The following is a 22,724-nucleotide window of genomic DNA, read 5'->3' on the forward strand; positions in this document are numbered from 1 at the left end:
CTTTTTTGTAGCCCTACACCATGACTGCCTCTTGTTCGCTGTTATTCACTGCTATCCTGAGAGCCTTTTCACACATGACACTGTCAAGACAGATAGTCACCACCCTACCTATTATTTAATTCAATCCCAGCCTCTCATCTTTTGGCAGAATGGCAGCAAGAGCACCAGTGTGGTGTTTGAACTTGGGACTTAGAATAGCTGGCAGGCAGTGGCAACCATGCCTGGGCAAGTATGCCTGCCTCCTTTATTTTTTGCTTTGAACTGCTGTGACTGAAGTGGGAGGTCTCTGAGCCTCAGGACTTTGCAACAGGCAAAATTCCCACCTTTAACTCTAGAGGGCGCCCTGCCACCACCTTGCTCAGCTCTAATCAGCAGTCAAGACTGAGTTACATCTGGCAGCTCTGAGAATCTGCAGAGGTTTTTAAAGCACTCTAAGCACATGCATGTTTCAGATTGTGTGATCAATTTTGTAGGAGCCGGACAGGAGACTGCAGAATACATTAGGCCTGCCCTGGATGTTGCAAGCAAAAGGGACAGATAGGCAGTTAGCAGCCTCCAGGTCGCTGGAAATCAAGATTGGTAGAGCTGGAAGGGAGCCGGAGAGTAATCTAGTCCAACCTTGTTTCTCAAGTGCCTCTGAAAAGCATGCCTATAAACAGCGAGAAGCACTTTAGGGAAGTCAATAGCAGGTAGCCTGCCAAATGATCAGCAGCAGCTTTCACCAACCTGGTGCCCTCAAGGTGTTTTGGACTACAACTCTCATCGGTTTTGCCTGGGCTTTCTCTGCTTTTTGCCATTGGATGGGTTTTGAGATTCTTTGATTCAGCTTGGCTCAGGGCATTTTTTGCTGACCAGGGGGCTGATGTGAGTTAATGGTCCAAATCATTTGAAGGCACCACTCTAGCAGAGGTTGTGTTAAAGGTAAAGGGACCCCTGACCATTAGGTCCAGTCGTGGCCGACTCTGGAGTTGTGGCGCTCATCTCGCTTTACTGGCCGAGGGAGCTGGCATACAGCTTCCGGGTCATGTGGCTGGCATGACTAAGCCGCTTCTGGCGAACCAGAGCAGCACACGGAAATGCCGTATACCTTCCCGCCGGAGCGGTACCTATTTATCTACTTGCACTTTGATGTGCTTTCGAACTGCTAGGTGAGTAGGAGCTGGCACCTTACAACAGGAGCTCGCCCCATTGCGGGGATTTGAACCACTGACCTTCTGATCAGCAAGTCCTAGGCTCTGTGGTTTAACCCACAGCACCACCCGCGTCCCAGAGGTTGTGTTAGGTTCTAACAAAAAACAAACCCAAGTTTGCCGTCACCACCCCTTTTGTATTTAAAAAGAGTAAATCTCCTTTGTGTGTGAATTACTTCTAGGAGAAGAAGATAAAGATTTAATTTAACTTAAAGCTGCATTTGTTAGGAAACCTGATGTCTTGAGCATGCTCAAACCAAGCACTTGGGAAGTTTTTAGTTTGCGATGCTGTACTGTGTTTTTACTATATTTTGTTGGGAGCTGCCCAGAGTGGTTAGGGCAACCCATATAAGTAAATAATAATAGCAGAGATCCACAAACCTATGGAGCTGTACGTAAGATAATAGATCTAATTTTTACTGTTTACAAAGCGCTGCACACCCATTAACTTTAGAAAAGTTTTGTTAGGATTTCATTCTTTTTTAAAAAGCTGGAGTTGTGGTTAGGTGTTGCCAGATGACTTGCTGCCCCATTTCTGATGTTTACTTGAGTGAGGGAATTCAATATCCTAAGCCGTTCAGGAAGGAATGTCATTTGCTGCTTAGGGGTTAGTAGTAGGTTTTGCTTTAGGTTTTAAGTTCTTTCTTGCTGTTCACCTCTAACCCACAAGCCAGTGTCAGCCATATTATGCATGCAAAATCCTTGAAAAAGAAACTTAAAGGAAATGTATAGTAGAAATAACATATTATGCCCTTGTAATAATTAAACAGTGGGGGTAGTGTCATATATTCTTGTTAAACAGTTTTCATCAGGGAGCTAGAAAAACTGGTGTGTCCCATTACACAGTCCTTCTCAAGGTAACATTCAGAGTCTCTACGGATCATTTCATTGAAGGGTTCTTTTTTAAATTACTAAGCCATTTGCAAAATGCCTAAATATTGTGATCTGCTTTAGACAATCTATGGCTGCTTTCTTATTTTTATTTTAATAGTCTGTATATTTTAATACAGTATGTGATTGGTCGATCATAAACTATATTCATAATTACCTGGTTTTTTAAAGGCACAAAAAAAATGAACAAATGACTCACATTGAGCATCAGAAACCTGTTTACAAAAGGATGCAAAACATGACAGCCAGTGAATGAAGAATTAAGACACTGATCTGAAAGTGCTCAAATCTTCATGAATACAAAGTAGCAGCAGCTTGTTGTGATAGCCAAACCCAGACTAAACCCTGCAAAGTGAAAGTGCTCTTAAAATAATTATTAGCAGATTAGAACTTGATACGGCTCAATAGCCACACCAAACTGTAGTTGAGGAAGCTTAATTATGGTTTGGGCTGAATTGACCAAGCACACTTTGCAGCAATCGGACTCAGACACCATGGCTTGTGCTAACTAGGCCATGGCACAATGTCTGACTTGGCAAACCATAACTACAGCTGTAGCTTTACCTCCAAGAGAATGGAAACAGGGATTGCTGAGCACATGGAACATAAAAGGAGGCAGCAGCTTTAAGCTGTGTCTGCCTGTCCATTTGGAAAAGAATCATCTGGTTTGGTGATAGGGCTTTTAAAAATCACATCAAAGATGGGTGCTTTTGCTAAAAAGGGTGGGGGTGACAGATGAGGAAAATCTGAACAACTTTGGAATTTTCTTTATGCAAGTAGGAATTCAGCTGGAGTAAGTGATGGAATACAAGTTTGTGTCCTTTGCCTTTTTTCAATGATAGTTCTCAAAATGCATTTGGCCTAGATGATTTGTTCTCTATAACAAAAGGAAGACCTTCCCATACTACCTTGTTTAGTTATTCCAAATTCAAGAAAAAACAACCCAACCATGCCAAAAGAATGAAATCGCAACACCGTATGACATTTACAATAACCATAGTAGCATTTTTACATTTCCACTGAAAAGGGACAATGGGAATTAAAAATCAGACTTGCACCAACTTACAAAATGATACTTTAATATGTATTTACAGAGCAGCCTGCAATGGTTGATTTAGCTGTCCTAGGTAGGACTGTAGATTTCCCTACAATTTCTAATAATCGTTGTTGTAAAAGCTCACATTCTTTCTTCTTTTCTCTTTTCAGTGATCAGACATCACAGAACAGGTAGCTTGGTAATATGCACTGTGTCAGCTTCACGAAAAGCAGTGGGGTTTGTAATGGGGGAAAAAATGGAAATGCACAAATGCTTCAGAAAGGTACTCTAAAGAAAATGCTGTACAGTTTTTCCTTCAAGTCACCAAAAAATGTCCAACTATTTATTTGGTGGGGAGGAGGTTCTACTCACTTATTTGTGAACTGCAGAAAATAAAGAATCTCTCTGTGCCTACCTTTCACCGAGGCAAGTACATTTTGCTCCCATCGCAGCTGCCATTATCGTGCTGCTGTCACCCCACTTTTAGCTGGTGCTTCTATCAAGCTGAAGAAACTCAGCCTGGGCAGGTGTCCCTGCAAAGCCTCCTTGGTCAACTTCTGTATCCAAGTGTGAACAGAAAGAGTGTGCTTGGGATGCCTCTTCCTAGAGACCACTGGGAAAAACTGCTGTGGGTTGCTAGCATTGGTAGGAGCAATAAGGGAGTGTTTCTTGGTTATCACTAGATGTATCTTTTCCTTAAAAAAAAAAATATGTGGGAAATTTAAAACTTAACATTTTCAAAATCAAATGTATCTATATCCCTATTTTTAGCAAAACAGGAAGGGAGTGGTTACAGGGGTCACTTCTCTGCAAACACATACACATAATTATATATATATATATATATTAATATACATATACAAATATATATATATATAATTTATTATACATACATATATATGTATATACACATTTATATATATATATATATAAAATTAGTAACATTATGTACATTTTATTTCAATAAAGACGTTAAGACAAACAGCATAAAGATGTTCAGATGCCCTAAAGATAAATACATTTCAGAGATTCTCATTAAAATGAATTTGTATCATTTTCCTGCAAGCAAAATACCTTTAGCATTCTAGATAGCAAATGCCTTTCTTTCTTTCTTTTTCTTTCTGCAGAAAATCCACCAAAATTTTGTTTCAAATGAATAATGATTTTCCACAAAGCAGGCTTGCTCTACATGCTTACTTTTTTTTTAACAGTTCAGTGACACAATGTGCTAGCTACATATACAACAGATAATATAGTAAGAAAACACTCAACCTGATGAAAAGTTAAAATCTTCATTAATACATTGGAAAAAGTTGATATAACTCATGCCTTTTAAAATCAAAAAATACAAAAATTAAATGTTTTCCTAAAAAGATTTTCCTTATTTTAAGGACTCATTTGAAAATGAAGCTGCGTGTAATTTGTACAATAAAATTGTACAAGTAAACAGGTAATATACATAAAAAATTAATTGACATACTTCTCAATTATCAGTTGTCCACCTTTAATTTCCAATACTGTACTTTCTTTAACAAGCATACAAAATATCAAACTTCTCTTTAGAAAAAGTGCCATTCTGCAACACCCTTTACACAAAAACAGCCCGAGCCTATGGCATGTCAATGCAGTTTAGAGGCAAAGCTTACTAACTTTTACAAATTTTTCCCTTCCATAAAAAGCCTCCTAAAAAGGAGATTACACTCCATTAAAAAAATATCAGCCTCTTTGTACAAGCTGCATTAGAGAACCAAGGCTTGAAAACCATTTCCATATAGCATAGAAAACCACTCTGATAGCATATCAGCTGCACTGGTGGCAAAGGAGTGTACTGAACCACAGGGTTATGCACAGTTACTGGGGTGGCCCTGTCCCTGCTAGGCAAGAAGTTTAGCGTTGATTGTAACAAGCTGCATAGCAGAGAGACCAACCCACGCAAGACCGTTTCAAATACTGAACTGCTCTCCACAATACTTCATTCTTGGAGGACACTGAAGGCAGAAGTAACTGAATTGCATTAGACCAAGCAAGCTCTCCCCAAGGACTTGTATTATGCACAGTAGACTCTGAGGTATTGATCCTTGTCCATCAGCCATGTGCACCACCACAATAGATCATCTCTGTCCAGAGTACATGCCATCACAATGGTTTAAATATTCTGAATATTAGTAATTCTTATATTTTTTCTTATCTAGCCAGTCTCTTGATTTTTTTTGAAAAGATTTCCACTACAGTAGAATATTACAGAAACAAAAAATATATATTTAAACGCAGATTTCTAAATGAAACTTACATGGAATAAAACTAGATATTTTTAAACAAATATACAGTATTCAGGCAGTCAAAGCAGGAAAATGGCCATTCAATTGTATAATAAAAAACTAATAAAACTTGGCTATTCCCAGAAAAACTATGAAGCCGCCTCAACTAAAAGGAATGCATAATGAAATTCTAAACTCTAATACAAGTCAAAAATGTAAGAAGGTTATAAACCTTAACAGGAAAAAAAAAACATTTACTGGCCATTCCTGTTGAAATGAGAATCTTAAAAGTAACACAAAGTGGCTATAAACCCACTTAGAGAGCACCAAACAGAGAGAAAAGAAAAAGAGTCCATTTTCAATCTCTGTTATTTCATAAAATCCTGTGTGTGTGTTTATAGGTCAAACTGCTGGTGGCAGAAACAGAATTCTTTAAAAACGGCAGATGTCCTGTACATAAAAAAAATTATTGGAGTTGCACTAGTTCTAAAGACGCTTCTGTTCTAGCCTACCTACTGTATGGATTCCATTTGGCGAATATTATTATATAAAGTTCTTCTGTAACCCTTGATTATTGTTGGGCACCAGAGATAAGAAAGCGAGACAGGGTACAAAAATGCAAAAATTTCAACAGTAATGGCAATGTTTTTGTTTTAGTCCAAAAAGAAAAGAAAAAAAAAAGGTCCTGCATTTTCTTCTCCTTCAGCTACCTGGCAAAGCATTGGTGTTTAGTCAGGGGGTAGTAAGTCGTGCAAGCGAAATCTGTCTCTGATGTGAGGTCGAACATCTTCATTCTAAAAAGAAGCAAGGAAGGAAAAACCAGTAACTTCCATGTCTCACATGCAAGAAACAGCGCTCCACTTGTAAATGCACAGTAGTTCTCCACCACAGCAGAAGAAAATATGACAACAGAGATTCTAATTTTCAACTGCTCACCTGCAGTTTTCCACAATTCCCTTTTACTCAAATGTTATGCCTAAACCTACTTCTATGCAGAATTTCCAAGTACACCGACTTCTTGCATGCATGTAAAATCCAGCGAATGATTTTGCTGTTGTTCCTCTCCAACCCAATTCCAGAGACTCAAGGCAGCTCCACTAATCTAGCCATCCTCTGCAAAATTCCACATTGCTTGGCCTCCTGAAAGCGTTCATCCTTGAGCTTTGGCAGACTTTACATTTACTAATGCAGAAGCTATAGCAGGAGCGGGGAACCGCCAACCCATGTGCCAAATTGGAACCTGTGCTGGGCCACATTAAGCCAGGCAGGCTAGAGGTTCCCCGCCTCTGATCTAGCTTCTTTTTCCCAAACCACATCAACCTGCCCCACACCTAATGAGACATGCAGCATCAGGTGTGGGGCAGGTGCACGAAGTGCCAAACCTTAGAAGTGCGCGCCTGATTGCTGCCACCACCAATTGGTGAATGGGCACTTAAAAAGCTAAAGGTAAAGGGACCCCTGACCATTAGGTCCAGTTGTGGCCGACTCTGGGGTTGTGGCGCTCATCTCACTTTACTGGCTGAGGGAGCTGGCGTACAGCTTCCAGGTCATGTGGCCAGCATGACTAAGCTGCTTCTGGCGAACCAGAGCAGCGCACGGAAACGCCATTTACTGTCCCGCCGGAGCGGCACCTATTTATCTACCTGCACTTTGACGTGCTTTCGAACTGCTAGGTTGGCAGGAGCAGGGACCAAGCAACAGGAGCTCACCCCATCGCGGGGATTTGAACCGCCGACCTTCTGATCGGCAAGTCCTAGGCTCTGTGGTTTAACCCACAGCACCACCCACGTCCCTCTGAATGGGCACTTAGAGCAAGCCAAATGAAATTGGGTGCGCTACTAAGTTCCCCATGGGGAATTCCATAGTGCAGCCAACCCCACAAGAAAGCAGAAGTCAATGACTATCAGCTGACATATGCTAACTTCAAGCACCATGGGACTTGTTGTACTACTGAGCTCCCCAAACTGAACTCCACAGGGAGTTGAAGGGGCTTGCAAAGAGCAGAGGAAAAGCTCCTTACAGGCAGCCCTGCTAAGTGTTTTGAAGTGCCCGTGATCAGCTGATCAGTGGTGCTGAAATCACTGTGCAGAAATATTTGCAAACCCTGCATGATGATCTGGAATCCCAAACAATGTTTTTTTAGGGAAGGCTTTTTACATCAACATCAGCATCCTGAATTATGCCCAGAAAGCAACACAGGGCCACTACACTTGTAATGCTATCAGGTTTTAAGAGGAAAAATTCTATCAAAAGATTAATCACTGAAATACATACCATTTCTACAAGTTTCTCCAGAAAAGGAATCAATTTTAGGAGCTCATTGTCATTTTTATCCATGAACCAGCTCTCTATAGGAATTCCATTTGAAAGCTAGAAAAAGCAAAATATCAGAGGCAATTTTAATTATTTATATATTTTTATTTAAATTTCTAAACCCACCCTTCATTCAGCTCACAAGGCATATTATAATTAAATACATGCAATTAAACAGGCCAACACCAGACATATGGTCAATTGACAAGAATTTCTGAAGCGAGTTCAGGCAAGTAGCAATGCCATCTTACTGTGAGTTTCATTTTTGGCAATTCCCCTATGAGCCCAACAGTCCCCAAATATGAAAAGCTGTAAGGGTGGGAAAGAAGGCTGGGGAAAGCAGTTGGAAACTTCAGTGCATTAAGTGCATCTTCCTTACTACAGATTGTAGCCACAATCAATACAATGCAACTTCTATTTCTGTCAACAGATCATATCAACAGTTTCCTCTCCATTCCAGAGATTTCATGCTTAATGCTGAAACATCCTGGCCCCTAATCCAGGAAGGCGTGTGAGGGCAAATCTCTTAACATGACCAAAACTAATACAGGATAAGGTCAACAGCAGTGTCCTAACTCTGATTCAACCACATAATTTTACATAAGCACACTTTTTCAGTATTTATCATGAAATATTGTGGTCGCAAACTGCCCTTCAAATTGTAACGTACCGTATATGTTTTGTGGTGAATTAGGTACTTGCCCCCACATGCATAAACAAAAATCATGCTTTTTTACTTGCTGAGGCTACAGATGAAGTTACGTTAGCATTTGTTTTGTCTGCAAAGCCAGCTGCGGAGAAAAAACACTCACCTGATAGGCAAAGGCTTGTGGTGAATTGTCAATAATAATAGTTTTTGAGAGATCTCTACCAAGGATATTTAAATCCTTTATGTAGTTTCCTTGTACACAAACACAATGCTCACGGAAAAGTCGATGCCTGTATTTGGTTAAAAGAACACATTCAGATTACATGGAGAAAAATGTATATGAAGCAAATGCTGTTTTTTACAAGATTTCCTCTCTTTCATGGGATTTAATGTTAAGAATTGTCTTTTTATTAAATGGTAGTTTTTTGGTGTGTGTGGTGTTATATCTATTTGAAAAATAGATGTTAAAAACACAGCTAAAGGTTGCTTTTTCTTGGCTGAAAAATAGGTTTTTAATTCTCTGCAGTACAATATATTTACCATATCTATCACGCAAAACCAAACAAGGCCTTGTGTTCTTAATGATTAATTTGACCAGGAGGTGGAGCACCTGTGCTGTTAACTATGGAAGAAAATCAGGCAATGATGAAGTGTTTTTACAATGATCCCATAACATTTGGAGAGAACCCAAAGACAGCCAAGCCTCAACTGCCATCTTTCACGCACAAGTCCACCAGGAGAATTCAGTTGTTCTTCTTATGTTGTTATAGTTTTCATGTTTGAGCCTAATTTATTTGTATTGATTTAATTTTTACTATAATCTGCCAAAAGAACTTTTGTTATTGTGTGGGATATAAATATTATGAATAATTAAATAGGACGGCGCATCTTCAGGGTTCCAAACATCCAGCTGTGTCTTCCTTCAGAATAGTACACGCTATCAGGCCAACAGACCCCTCCCCCCAAGTTTCTGTTTTTCCTTCCCAATATTTCAACATTCTGTGGCTCCTGGACACTACTGAGCATGCCCAGCAAACATTTGGGAGTTTTTCTTTTTTGCTTTTAAAAATGTTTTGTACTTCTGCATACCTCGGGGTTCACCCAAGCGTGCCGATACCTCCCTCCTGTTCCTCAGTAGCCCAATTCTGTCTGCACTCAGCCACATGAGTTCACTATTAGAAGGAACAAGTGGGACCTGCAACAAAATGTTGCATCATTAACACGAGTGCTTCTCTTCAGACTTCCAGTCAGTCACATATTTTTCCAGGATACTAGGTGCTGCTAGGGACTCAAGCAAGTCAGTCCACCCCACCCCCCATTCCAGGCCAACTGAGTATCCTATTTTTCATTTACCAGTACACTCCCTCATATATGTAGGAAGTGCTACCTCATTGGCAGGTAGTCCCATTTTTCTCCCATGTGGACCCTTCAGGTGATGCTGGACTCCAACTCCCGGCACCCCCAGCAGCTAATCAATGGTCAGGGATAGGGATGATGATGGTCAGGGATGGTAGGAGCTGTAACCAACCACATCCAGAGGGCCCCCACAGATTTCCCACCCCTGCACTAGACCATCTGAGTTGCTACCACATATATGAATAAAATGGATAATCAAATCCTCCAATAGCAAACTCAAGGGGATTGAGTGATGACAGGGAATTGAAGCCAAAATGGGGTCACTGAGAATCAAGAGGAATATTTTAAAATGCTTAGTGATCCCTAAAGTATGCAGAAATACAACACTTAAAAAAACATCCTGTGGCGATCACACAGGGTCCCCGGATGTTTGACAGTCTATTGATCCCTGTGCCACCACTGTGATTGCCTCCTCGCTGCCACCAACCCGTTTCTCTCGGGTACACATGGAGTCCAGACAGTTGTTAACATTAACAAATAATCAATTTATTTTATAAGCATGAACAACAACTTATAAGCATGTTCCTAACAACTTCAAACTGATTATCCCAACTATCTGACTCCACCTAACAGTTCCTCTCGCTCTCTCACATTAAAACTAGACCAACCCACAAACTTATCCTCCCTCTTCCTTCTCCAACTCCCCACTGACTTCCAAACAACTCCAACTCTAACTCTAACTCCTCCCCTTGGGTTCACACTGGCCAATCACTTCACACTCATTTAACCCTTTCCTTATGACCCACCTAGGAGGGCAAATGCCACACACCCCCACCCCGGAACATAAGAGTCCAATGAGAACTGAGCATGCCACCAGTGGCCACTGCAAGCTGCTATGGAACGCTGACGTAATTTGGTAAAGAAAACTAGGAGATGGAAGTCTGGGGTGGGCAGAAATGGAACGAACTGGCCTGCTTGAGCCCCTCAGAACTTGGGGAAGGTATGGCTGGCAGGTGGGAACCCTGAACATGAGCACTCAGTAGAGCCTGAGGAGACACTGCAGCATTTTGTTGCAGGCACCCATTTGTTGTTGTACTGTTCAACGTTTCCAAGGTTTCAAAATAGCCTGTTTTCAGCGTTTTATCTGTGTTTCCATGTGTATTCAGATAGGATAACTAAAATGCACTCAGGTTCTACATCATAATAGTGTATGCTGCAATTCTGATTAAAAAAGAAATAACAGCCACCACTTCGTCATCAAGCTTACCTGACCAGTTGCTTTTTGGGGTCTAGTATGTTCAGCAATTTGTCTGCATATACTTTCTTTGAAGCAGTAAAAAGAATGATCTGAAAATGAAGGGAGGACATTGTTATTATCTGTTCTACTGCTGAAGGCTAAGATAATCATACAAGGTCCAAATTAAGTCCCTTTACCTCGTAGATTTGGGACATACGCTCCAAAAATTCTCTGAAGAATGGTCTTAATCTCACATAAACCTAGAACAAAAAGAAAAAGCAATTTTAAAATACACAGAATACAATAGGGACATTTTGCTTCAAATGGCAGGGGTTTCTGAAACTATAGTTGGTGGACAGCAGTGAAAATTTACAGTAAAATACTTATTATATTCAGTAATTGAAGAAGAAATAGTAATGCTAGAGAGGGTGTAAAATTCTTATTACTGTTTGCTTGTATAATTGGAAAACAAAACAAAACAAAAAACAACCCAGTTATTGTTTGGTTCGTATGTTAGCTTGTCCATATGTTTTATGATAAATCAATAAAAATTACTATTACTACAACTCACTCAAAAACTTGTAGCATCATCTATTGCACTTGATACAATGGCAATTGTACCAGGCAGTATCTTGTTTTTATTTATAAGAATATTTATAAACCACCAACACATAAAAAGTATCAAAACAGTGTACAGTAAAATCATCATAAAAGTTTTAAAATCTTAAAATTATAGAATTATAAAATACAGAACACTCTGTCTCACCAAAACTGTATCAAATTAATTTTCTACAAACAAGTTTTCCGCAGGCAACAAAATACCAGGATTGTAGGTGCCTGGAACAGTGTTCCAAATTACTGAAAGCCTTGGTATGCTATTTCAGCAAGTTCCTCTATACTGAAAGCCTTGGTATGTGGAGAAACTAAAAAAGTATGGGATAACTGGGACAATCAGGAAAGCTTCTCCAGATAAGCACAGTACATAAGGAATAAGGCAGTCCCTTCAGGTAACCTGGTCCCAGGTCATTTAGGTTTATACACCTTTATAATACATTGAGCTTAGTTCAATAATGTACTGGCAGCCAGTGCAGAGCTTTCTTCATCCGTGTAATATGCAGTGTTCCATCAACAATTGGGGTGCAGCATTCTGCACTAGCTATAATTTCTGAACCAACCTCTAGAGCAGCCCCAAACAGAGTGTGTAGTTCAGTCTAGAAGGTGAGCAAGGGCAGTACTACTGTGGCCAAACTATCCCTCCTGACATAAGTGTGTACAGCCTTAGCTGTACTCTGTAGCTTCCACAAGAATGTTCCTCAGCAAAGATCCCCATTTAAAGCAGGGATGTGCCACCATTTAGCTCACAAAGGACACATGTGGGTGGTTAGCGGCTGCATGCCTGTGGGCAAGGCTGGTGCTGGCTGGGCCTGTAGAAAAGGAGAGCTGAATGAAGTGCACCCCGGGGCCCAAGGGTGCCTTCATTATGTATCTTAGGCGCCAGGCAAACACATTCTCCTTCTCCCAGGCCTTTGGCTAATTAAACAATCTATGGCCTTTAAAATTATATGGGGTGGGAGGTATTGCTTTAGTTTGTTACTATGTTACGTATTTTTGTGCTTTTATATTGTAAATCACCCTGTGGTCCTTAGATGAAGCTAAAAAGCAACCATTGCAGCAAATTGGGCTCAATAAATGGAAGAGATACAGCAGCAGATCCTTTGCTGTTCATCTGCTTTGGTGCCTGGGGCAAGTTATGGTGGGAAGGGCCACCTGTTTTGTATGCAGAAGGTCCCAGGTTCAATCCCCAACATCTCCAGGTACAGCTGGGAGAGAAAATACTGAGTTCAGCAGACGAACTGTCTAAGTCCAAGTCAGCTTCCTATGTTCTGGTGTTCCCAAGTTATCCCCAGGCGCCTTCCTCCCTATGTAAACAGCATGCCCCAGTCTGGCAGACAGCTCTTTAGCAGGGTATGGGAAGAGTGACTGTGATGTGGAGGAAGGGATAACTCTCCCTGAATACCTTCCAGTCCATCCAAATTGTGCTCCCTCAGGTGGGTGGGGGATGAAATTCAGCAGTGAGGGTGGATTGAGTGCCTGTGGTGAGTCACACTGAAGAGCATGAGAAGGTTGCTCTCTAGTGAACTAAAGAGAAGTCTTATTCACTGATTAACAATCCCTTCATCAGAACCTCTGCAAGTGCCAATACAAGTTATTAGTACCCAAGTGTGTACTGAGTACTGACTCATAGAATCACAGAGTTGGAAGGGACCCCCAAGTGCCATCTAGTCCAACCCCTGGCAATGCAGGAATTGGTTTCCATCCAGAAGAATAAACAATATTTGGCTGCAAAGTGGACAAAGTTCTTGGGTTCACATTATTTCCAGTTGGTGTCAATAATTTAAGACAAGCTATGAATATGCCTCTGTCTAAGGGAAAAGCACAAATGCTAAAGGAGTGAGCAAGGCCTTTAAAAAAACCTCAACTCTAGACAGTTGCTATATTTTAGGATACTTAATTCTATAGTATCTTTCAGTGCCCAACTTGCTTTACAACTCTCATTTGCCTTCAAAACCACACTGAGAAACAAATTAAGCAGATCACCACTTCCAAAGGACCACATGACAGAGAATTTAAACCCCATACTGCCTTCTTGAATCAGTACTGTCACAACAGGCCTTTGCAATCGACAGAAGATGATCATTAAAAAGGGTGGGGAGAGCAAAAGAGTGAACTTGCATGGTCTCAGTCATTCTTTGCACAGTTAAGGAACTACTTGAACCTTCCTTCCTATTATTATTAAATTTTTAGTCACCAACTCCAAAGCCTCCTGATGACTTACAATAAAATAGTTTAAAACATCAAATAAGCAAATACAACCTGTAAGATAAATACAGCATAACCAAGTTTTTAACAAAGCAACAAACTAATAACAAAATCCACTCCTCAAGTATGGGCACAACCCCCATTAAAATTAAAAAAATCGAGCTACCCTGGCACATAGCATTAAGGGCACCAACTGAGAAGAAGATAGTAAACTGCCTGGGAGGAAAGACAGGTATTTGCCTGCTGCCACAAAGTCTGGTGCCAGGGGAGCATCTCTGGAGAAAGCACCCCAGAAATGGGGGACAACCACAAAAAAAGTCTCTCTTGTTGCCATTCTGATTTTCAGCAAGATCTTGGAGGAAGTCTTCTGGATGACCAAAGGGCCCAGATAAGCACAAGCTTGGCTGCAGTAACAGACCACATCACTACAACACTTGATCATCATTGTGAACATTTGCACCAAATTAGTTCTAAATAAATTATGTAGCAAATAAAGAGGACTCTGGTCCACAAAAGGCTTTTGATTGTTTTTGCCTTTTGGAGTTTGACTGAATAATGGTTTTTCAGAGACTAACAATAATATTATGAAGCTGACACTTCACACTTCCTTGCCATTTTCACTGGGCCCATATCAAAATAGAAGAAATGACACTCAAGCGTAATAGGGGCAAACTCTGTTTATCTATAGCCATAGATGGCCGTGACTGCAATTTCAAGCATACTTGGAAACTGGTTTCCCCTCAAAGCAATGAAATGTACTTCCATATGTGAGCATTTGGCTTGGGAGGCAAAATGCTTAAGGGTTAGGACCAGGTCTGGAACATTTACAGCTGCAATTCTTAACCTGCTTACTCTGGAGGAGCTTTTTATGAGACTGGCAGTGGAATAAGTGGATAGAGGATTACAAAGGTTGAGGTACAGAGGTCACTAAACTCCTAACTAAATGTCCAAGTTTGCAAAAATCAAGTTTTATGGTGCTAGCCCTGTGCTAGGCAGAAAAGGACTGCCAAGAAACCAATCACTCAGTCAATCATTTTATTTGTATGCCGCCTTTCCAAATATAAAACTATGCTCAAGGCAGCTTACAACATATTAAAAAATTGCATAACTACTAATGTAGCAAAAGTAGTTATAAACACTAAACAAAATATCAAAACTATTGAACACTTTCCACATAATTTTTAGGATTTTTATTTTGGATTTTACAATTTAACAGCAACAGCAACAACAACCCCACCCCAAACAACACCCCCTAAACAATAGCCCAGCCCATGAACCAAGGAGGGGTTTGTAAAATTGGAACTTTACATTTATTCCACCCAAGACTCAAATGTGTTGTTGCTCACTTCAGCAATATTTATATAAAGAAACCTCATAAAGTAGTGTTTACTTCTCAGCTGTTCTCAGCAAGATGTAATATTGGCAAGCCACAGAAAAGATGATGATGCTATCAGCCAATTTTCAGCTCTTGCTTTTACTATCCAAAATATTCTAAGGTAACTTCCTAACTTATCTAATTAAAGAGGAAGCTGAACACTGGTGTCACTAAACATGATTTCTTCTGGGGAAAGGAAAGACCTCATTTTAAGCCTCAGAATTTTGGAAGGTTTTACAGAACAAAAAGACAAAATGGAAGTTTTAAAATTAGGGTAAAATACCTGGACAAGTGTCCATTTAAGGTGCCTGATGTCATTCTCCAAAGATACTACAGAGGAGTCCAATATCGTGCAAATTACATGAAGGGAAGCTGTTGCTACTCCCAGGTACATCACACAATAGGGACCTGAGAACAACAGCCGGGGTGAGTGCAGCATTTTTGGCAGTTGCTGGAACACACCTCTAACTCTTCCTCTTTCCTCTGTTCTTCGCTGACCGAACTGTTGTACACACAGTAGATGGAAGCTAAGAATATGTTGTGAAGCACAACCAACAGCTAGCAATCTGGTAGTCTCCATCAACAAAAGCAACTCCTGCCACACAAACAGCACCTAACTATGAAGGAAGAGATGGATCTGCACAAGTTATTCCCAGGTCTGTATTTTTAATCCCTTCTGAGCAGAATAGCATGGGTCGATTTTACTCAGGCAAGGCAGAAAAGCAAGTCTGCACTAAGCACTAGTAAAATTATTTAAGCTTCCAGAACTCCTGCCTCCACCTGCTGGCAGGGAGAAAAGCTGCCACGTAGAAAGACAGCTAAGAGGAAGCCTTCTGGCTTCCTCATGCTTGAGCTCTTTACAAATAAATGAAAAGGAAGTGTAAAAGTATGCAAGTGTACAAGGAAGAAGCAGTGTGTCACAATACATCTAATATCTGAGGACGTGCCTGACAAAATTTCAAAGAATGTAATCAATACTGCTTAATTGCCAATGTTCCAGGGTGGCAAGAAGACACCATGTGCATGACAAGTGTTTGCCCATTTAATTTATATAAGCAGTTTTATACTTCACTGGAACGTGGTTTTGATTACCTGGTAAATGACATCTTGGAAAAGGACTGGAAATGTGAGTGCAGCATCTTCCAGTTCATTTAGACTACAGTGGACTAGTGTTTCATCCTATAAAGAATTAAGAAATGAGATGACTTAGAAGGCAGGTAGAAATAAAGTATGCTCGGAAATGAAGCCCTCCCACCTGCAATTTGTGAGGCATACATCTCTCTCTCTCTCTCTCTCTCTCTCTCTCTCTCTCTCTCTCTCTCTCTCTCTCTCTCACACACACACACACACACACACACACACCTTTCTATCATAACTAATGCCAATATGTATTCCTTACCAAGTCTAGAACTAAAGAAAATTCTGGTGTGCTTCTCGTTTTCAATGGAAGAGCAGGCTTCCGATTAAGTTGTTCTTCTGTTAGTGGTGGAACATGTTTGATGAAGTAGTACCTAGAAGAAAGGCAAACCAATATACGGTTTGGTAATTTATTACAACTGCTGCTTTACAACTCTTGGGACAAATTTGGAAAGCAGCCCTGGCAGGCTAATGTAATGTACCACCAGGGCAGTAAGAAGACATCTTCAGCAATCCCAGTCCCCACTGGATGCAGGATGGAAATAGACACATAACTAATCTGGGAAGCCCTGGAAAACTTTCCTGTATGATTCAATGGGATGTGGCGTGCGTGTGCAATTGTAATGTTTTGGGATCAAATGAAGGTGTTTTGAGATAAAACCTTTTTGTTCACACAACTAACGACTGCTGATTTTTCTTTTACCAGCAGGTCTTCTTTTTTTTTTTTTGAATAAACGTTTTATATATATACAGGCAGATCCCCATTTACATGGGGGTACATTCTGAGGCATCGCAAGCACCAGCGGGATGATATAAACCCACCCCCTTCTACCCCACCCCCTTGCAGTGCCGAAAATTGTGCGCCTGTCAGCAGTCATGCACGTGCTGATTATGCACAAATGGGGAAGTACCTGCATCTAAGTGGGAGCTGTAAATGTTGCAGCAGCGTGGCATGCTCCTGCTCACGGTTCTAGTCAGCTGACTTGGCTCTCTTCCAAGATATTCTATTCTATTCCACCCCGCCCGCCCCCAGTTTACCCCCCCCCCAGACATCAATAATTCTGTGACCAGTAAGCATGCAGTCCTCACTGGGTTGTTGTTTTTTTCAAATGCCTCCATACATTTTCCTTCCCCCCCCCCTTCATTTCTGCAAACCATATGGTTCCCTTGAGCACATCAATACCTCTTCCTTGTTTCTCAGCAGCCAAGTTTGGGCCATACACTTGTCAGTGCTCACTAGCTGAGTTTGCTGTTACAGAACGTAATGTATATTTTATTCTTCTTAAACCTTGTAAACTCTGCTGAAATCAATTTTGATGAAGAGCAGTATAAAGAGGGTTCAAATAAATAAATGTTGATTTTACTGCTATGGCTCTACAACTGAGGCTTGTAGAACTGCTGCAGTATTGTGCTCAAAATAAATGTTAAGTACTGTAGTCTTCAACACTGACTCACAAGCTAAGAGGGCAGAGTATTTTATTTCTCAAAATGTCATTATCTAGAATTACAAAGTGAAATCAAACATGAACACATACGGATCAAAAACTTCCCAGTCTTCCTCATAGGCACCTTCTGCATGAGCTGATGAGTAACCACTGTCCGGAGATACTGGTGCTAATAAACACAAAAGCTCCTCATTAGTTCTACTGAAGAGGGGAGGAAAGCTCCAGTTAGCAGCTAAGTGGAATATTCAATAATCAAAATATTTCTAGTCTCCATTTTTGCCTTAAATTACATTTAATCACATTTTAAGGATTGATTTTTTTTTTTAGTCTGTTCTATTTAATCTGTGTAAGCTTCCATCAGTCCTGGTGTGGGGGAGAGGTAGGATATGTGTAAAAATGTAATACTACTAAAATAATTAGTGGGAACCTCCCCAGAATGCTCCTACATATAACAGTTTCACCTCTAATAACAGCTTTTATCAATCTATTAAAGTCTTAAATGCTAAGTTTCAAGTGTCAGCTATAATTTCATTTGAATGTTACAACAGAGCATAGTTAATGACACACTGAAACTAGAATGTACAAACGTAAGACAGAAAAAACCACCACCCATTTCTTCAGCTACACTCTCATCCACCAAAGAGTTATTCCTTTTGGTTTTCTTTTCTTTCTTTGGCACTAAGACACTCAATGCAATTACAGTGGTACCTCGAGTTACAAACATCTAAGGTTACAAACACTTCAAGTTACAAACTCCGCTAACCTGGAAGCGTCACTTTGAGTTGAGAACTTTGCCCCAGGATGAGAACAGAAATCATGTGCTGGCAGCACAGCAGCAGCAAGAGGCCCCATTAGCAAAAGCACGCCTCTAGTTAAGAACAGTTTCAGGTTAAGAATGGACCTCCGGAACAAATTAAGTTTGTAACTAGAGGTACCACTGTATTTAGTTCTAAGTTGTGAAACTCCCTCCTCATAGAGGTGCACCTGGCATTATATATCTTTCAGTGAAGGCAGAAGATACGCCTCTTTCCCCTGGCTTCTGACATTTGAGATGTACATTTTTAAGATCCACATTATTTCTGTGATTGTAAGGTGTTTTCAACATGGTGTTTTTATTGTTGTAATCCACCCTGGGACCTAAGTGTGAAGGGTGGATAAATAAGAATGATAGTAATAACAACAACAACAACGATTGTTAATCCATGCTCAGGTAAACTAGATTTACACCATTCCCATTCAAAATTGCAGAGCACTGTTCAAAAGAATAAGTCCAGATAAAAGCTTCTCTGCTCCTGCAGTCCAAGGCTATAGAAACGCTTGGAGTATCTCAAGGAAGGGAAGTTTAGGACATCATTCTCTCCCAACAAATCATGGAAAGGTAACCATGCAGACTGCACAACCATGCTGGTCATGGAGAATCTTGTGTCCCTGAGCCATTTGGTTCAGAAGAGTGAGGGCATACCCCCCCCAACCCCCCAAAATTAGTCATGTACATAAGATTTAAAAACAACCACACCAAAATATGCCTGGTTCTTACCAGTGAGAGGCGGCAAATCACGATCAGTTACATCCTCTACTTCCTCCAAGCCATTGTTGATCGTTGATCTGACTTGCACTGCTTGGCTAGTATATGATGCTCCATTGGCTGAAGTTGCAGTGCTAGTGATAATCTCATCCACCTGCTCCATATCAAGCTGCTTCACTATTTCTTCAGCTTCAACAGCTTGCCCCGGAGAGTCTGAGCCGGCTGTCCCTGAAATGATGTTTTCGGTTCACAGATTGCTATTGCACTTAGGTAAGAATTAACATTCTTATTTCATTTTTAGCTTCAGAATCTTTAAATGTTTTTTTAAAAAAGAGTAATCAAAACATACCTCTCTTTTGCCCAGCATTGAGACAGGAGATTACTTTTTCTAAATTGCTATTTTATTTTTAAGTGTATATAACACATTAAACATAGGTTTGCATAATACTTGCCATTTTTATTTGCTGGTGAGAAAAAATTGAAGACGGGAGAAAATATGGTCCCCAGTAAAGTAGTCCGTGGAGGGCTGCCGGTTGCGGGATTATCTTCCAATTTTCCATTTTGCCTAACATGCTGGTTTGTCATTTCATAATTTCCAGCTTCTAGAATGCAGACACAAAACATTTGACTTGACAGTATTGTACAATGCTCACATTGTTCCTGATGTCATTTTTACCACATAGGTTGGAATGACCAAGTCACACAGTATCTTCAAGTAAATTTCCAAGGCTAGAACAAGACATTTTGCTGCCTGAGGCAGACTTCTCCTTGCAGCCATACTGGAGGCGAAAGGGGAGCTGGCATTACATCCGAACACAGTCAATATGTATGAGTAGCAATAGCAATATTTTTCTTTCTTATCAGGATTTCAGTAGGCAATATTTTCAATCCATACAAACACATGCTTAGTTCAACAAATACTTATTTCAGGAGTTTAATCCTCTTAAAACTGGAACAAGAGGTTTTACAGTAAAAAAACAAAACAAAAAACACTGCAATTAAACACTAGAACAGCCACTCAATATCTAGGAAACCCATAGAGCTGATGAGATTAAGGCAAATCCTGTGGCCTGCAGTCTTCAAGGCAGTAAAGCAAGCAGCATCACAATTGGTCACCTCTGACTACCAAATCCCTATTAAAGATACAGTTATTTGCTCACAACATGTATCCAACAATACACAGTGGCTGCTTGCACCATAATCTATCTGGAATATCAGATAGATACTAAAGTCAGACACCCACCCACCCGCAGGCTCTGTCCACTCAGTTGTCAGGGCCTTCTTAAATATGGAAGGGAAGTGGAAACAAGTTTGCATGTATTGCTGCACTGTAGTTATTACGAGGATCTACGCCTTACCTTTATTGCCCCAGTTCTACAAAAGCTTAAAAATGAATCAGAACTCTAATGTATGAGAGCCTTGGTAGAAGATAAGGTTCCTGAAATCACGATCAATGTTGCTAAATTCTGTGTAGCCGCTATTAGGCGCAGGAAACAAGAGCTTTCCAATGTCAACATGCAGGCGAAGGCAAATACTTAATTTTATTCATGCTGTCTAATTTTAAATTGTTGTTATGGCCTAATCTGTATTGAAATTGTCCTTTGTTTTTTCCGGTGTTATGTTTCGCTGACTAGCTGTACGAGTTAATCTGGTCTGTGACCGTTTAATAAAATTTAAAAAAAAAAATGGAAGGGAAAGGGAACTGAAGGGTCAGTTTCCCTCCCACCCAAGGTAAGAACAGCTTAATTTGCATATTATTGCCTAGTGGAGCAGCCAACTCACCCAACTATCCTCTCCTTCCTAAGGGAAACTAATACTGTTTTATTTCTTTTCTTAAGTGATCCATTTGTGTAAAACAAAAATGCAGTTCAGCATGTTAAGCATTAACTGTCCCCAGTGCAAACAATATAGCCCATTTCATTGAAGGAGGAAAAGGAGCGGGTGATCCTGCTAACTATGCAGCTACAAGCTATGCAAGAGTGCTCTGCTCCATTGCCAAACATCATTAACCACTACAGTGTAGGTGGGGTGGGGTGGGGTCAGCCAACGTGCTGCCCTCCATATGTTGTTGGACTTCAACTCCTATCAGTTCTAGTCAACATGACCAATGGTCAAGGACAATGGAGCTGTGGCCAAGATTTGGAGGGCACCATGTTGGCTACTCTGTCAAGAGGTTTGAGTGGACACGCATCACATTTCAAACCCTAGTTCAGTAAGGCAAAACACTCTTTTAGCCTTTATTTCTAACAAAATAAATAATTCTGGATTCTAAGAGAAGTTTAATTAAGGAAGTTCATGGAAATATGGTTTTGTGTTCCCTTCTACCTACAGCAGACCCCCGCCCCCAATGTCCCCCAAAATCTTCTCTGGACAATGTTTGATGCTGTGCAGGGGGCTGCTGTGGGAGGGAGAAATCCTCCTGTACCATGCATGGAACCTAAGATGGTAACAAAATGAAAATCACAGCCCATCCCTTCCTTCCATCAGGAGTCCTCACTGCCCTTGTAATATTGTTCAGGATGGCCAACCAATACTCTGCAGAGGCTACTGTGGGTGGGGGTCACAAGTAGCTTGGGGGGGTAAGGGAGGAAAGGAGGGGACTGCAAACTTTTCTTCTGTGAATTTTCTTAAACTAACTTCTCTAAGGACCCAACCATTTTGACTTATGTCAGATTGGGCTACTGTAAGCATCAAGAAAAAATACTGCAATGTATTTTACACAATAAAGGCACTAGGTTTACTTCTAAACCACCCAAATAAGTTGGTTTTAAATATTTATATGCTGCCCAATAACCAATGTGCACTCCTGGCACTGCAGGCTCAAATTTTCTCTTCCATGAAACCAGGACACAAAATCTTAATTACTTCAATGGTGTAGAAAGACCAAAGGCTTCATAGGAGTCACTTGAGTAGAATATTTACAAACCTCCATTCACTTGACTTTTCCGCCTAACTCGAGAAATCTGTTTGTTAGGTTTTTCTCCTGTTCGAGGAGTGGATGTAATCAAGTTGTCATCTATATCACGTTCAGTTCTACTCCTCTTTGCAGGATGTTCTCTTTCATCCTTAAAGAATAAAGCATAAACAATTTATTATCTGATATGTAGGTTACTAACAAACTTTCTATGCCCTTTAAAAAAACTGATCCTCACTTTTATGCTCATGGTGGTGGCACTGTTAGCATCTACCACATTTTCGTTTCCACATCTCTCATTTCATAAAGTTCAGCTCTGACTGTTTTGGCAGAAAATATGTCATAAAAGGCTGAAATAAAGGGGCCCTTCAGTTGAAAGCAAATGAAAGCTGCACAGGTCCCATCCCCACCTGGGACAAAAGTGTGGTTGGGTGTGTTGGTTTCTTGTGTGTGCTCAAAGACTCAAGTTGGAACCTTCAAAGTCCAAGCTTTTGGTTTGTTTGTTTTTTAAAAAATATTCCTCGTACTTATATAGCTCTATAGAAAAATGTAATTATAGAAATTGTTACACTATAGGA

The 22,724-nt window shown here is 40.5% G+C and overlaps 1 protein-coding gene across 2 annotated transcripts in view; it reads right to left on the bottom strand.

Annotated features, from left to right (window-relative positions):
- Positions 1-3,371: 3,371 nt before the first annotated feature.
- The window catches only part of CTDSPL2 (CTD small phosphatase like 2), a 41,483-nt gene continuing 22,130 nt past the window's right edge, over positions 3,372-22,724 (bottom strand). For both annotated transcript variants that reach the window (XM_081839103.1, XM_081839102.1), the window contains 11 exons: positions 22,159-22,297; positions 19,685-19,834; positions 19,245-19,460; positions 17,798-17,876; positions 16,525-16,636; positions 16,218-16,304; positions 11,128-11,190; positions 10,961-11,040; positions 8,501-8,627; positions 7,650-7,745; positions 3,372-6,169 (listed from right to left, as the gene is read on the bottom strand). In XM_081839103.1, the coding sequence (XP_081695229.1) occupies positions 6,104-6,169; positions 7,650-7,745; positions 8,501-8,627; positions 10,961-11,040; positions 11,128-11,190; positions 16,218-16,304; positions 16,525-16,636; positions 17,798-17,876; positions 19,245-19,460; positions 19,685-19,834; positions 22,159-22,297 (1,215 nt within the window). In that variant the 3' untranslated portion in view covers positions 3,372-6,103. The remainder of the gene's footprint in view (positions 6,170-7,649; positions 7,746-8,500; positions 8,628-10,960; positions 11,041-11,127; positions 11,191-16,217; positions 16,305-16,524; positions 16,637-17,797; positions 17,877-19,244; positions 19,461-19,684; positions 19,835-22,158; positions 22,298-22,724) is intronic.

Source organism: Podarcis erhardii (assembly GCF_964252035.2).
Source record: "Podarcis erhardii genome assembly, chromosome: 14".
Classification (NCBI taxonomy): Eukaryota; Metazoa; Chordata; class Lepidosauria; order Squamata; family Lacertidae; genus Podarcis; species Podarcis erhardii.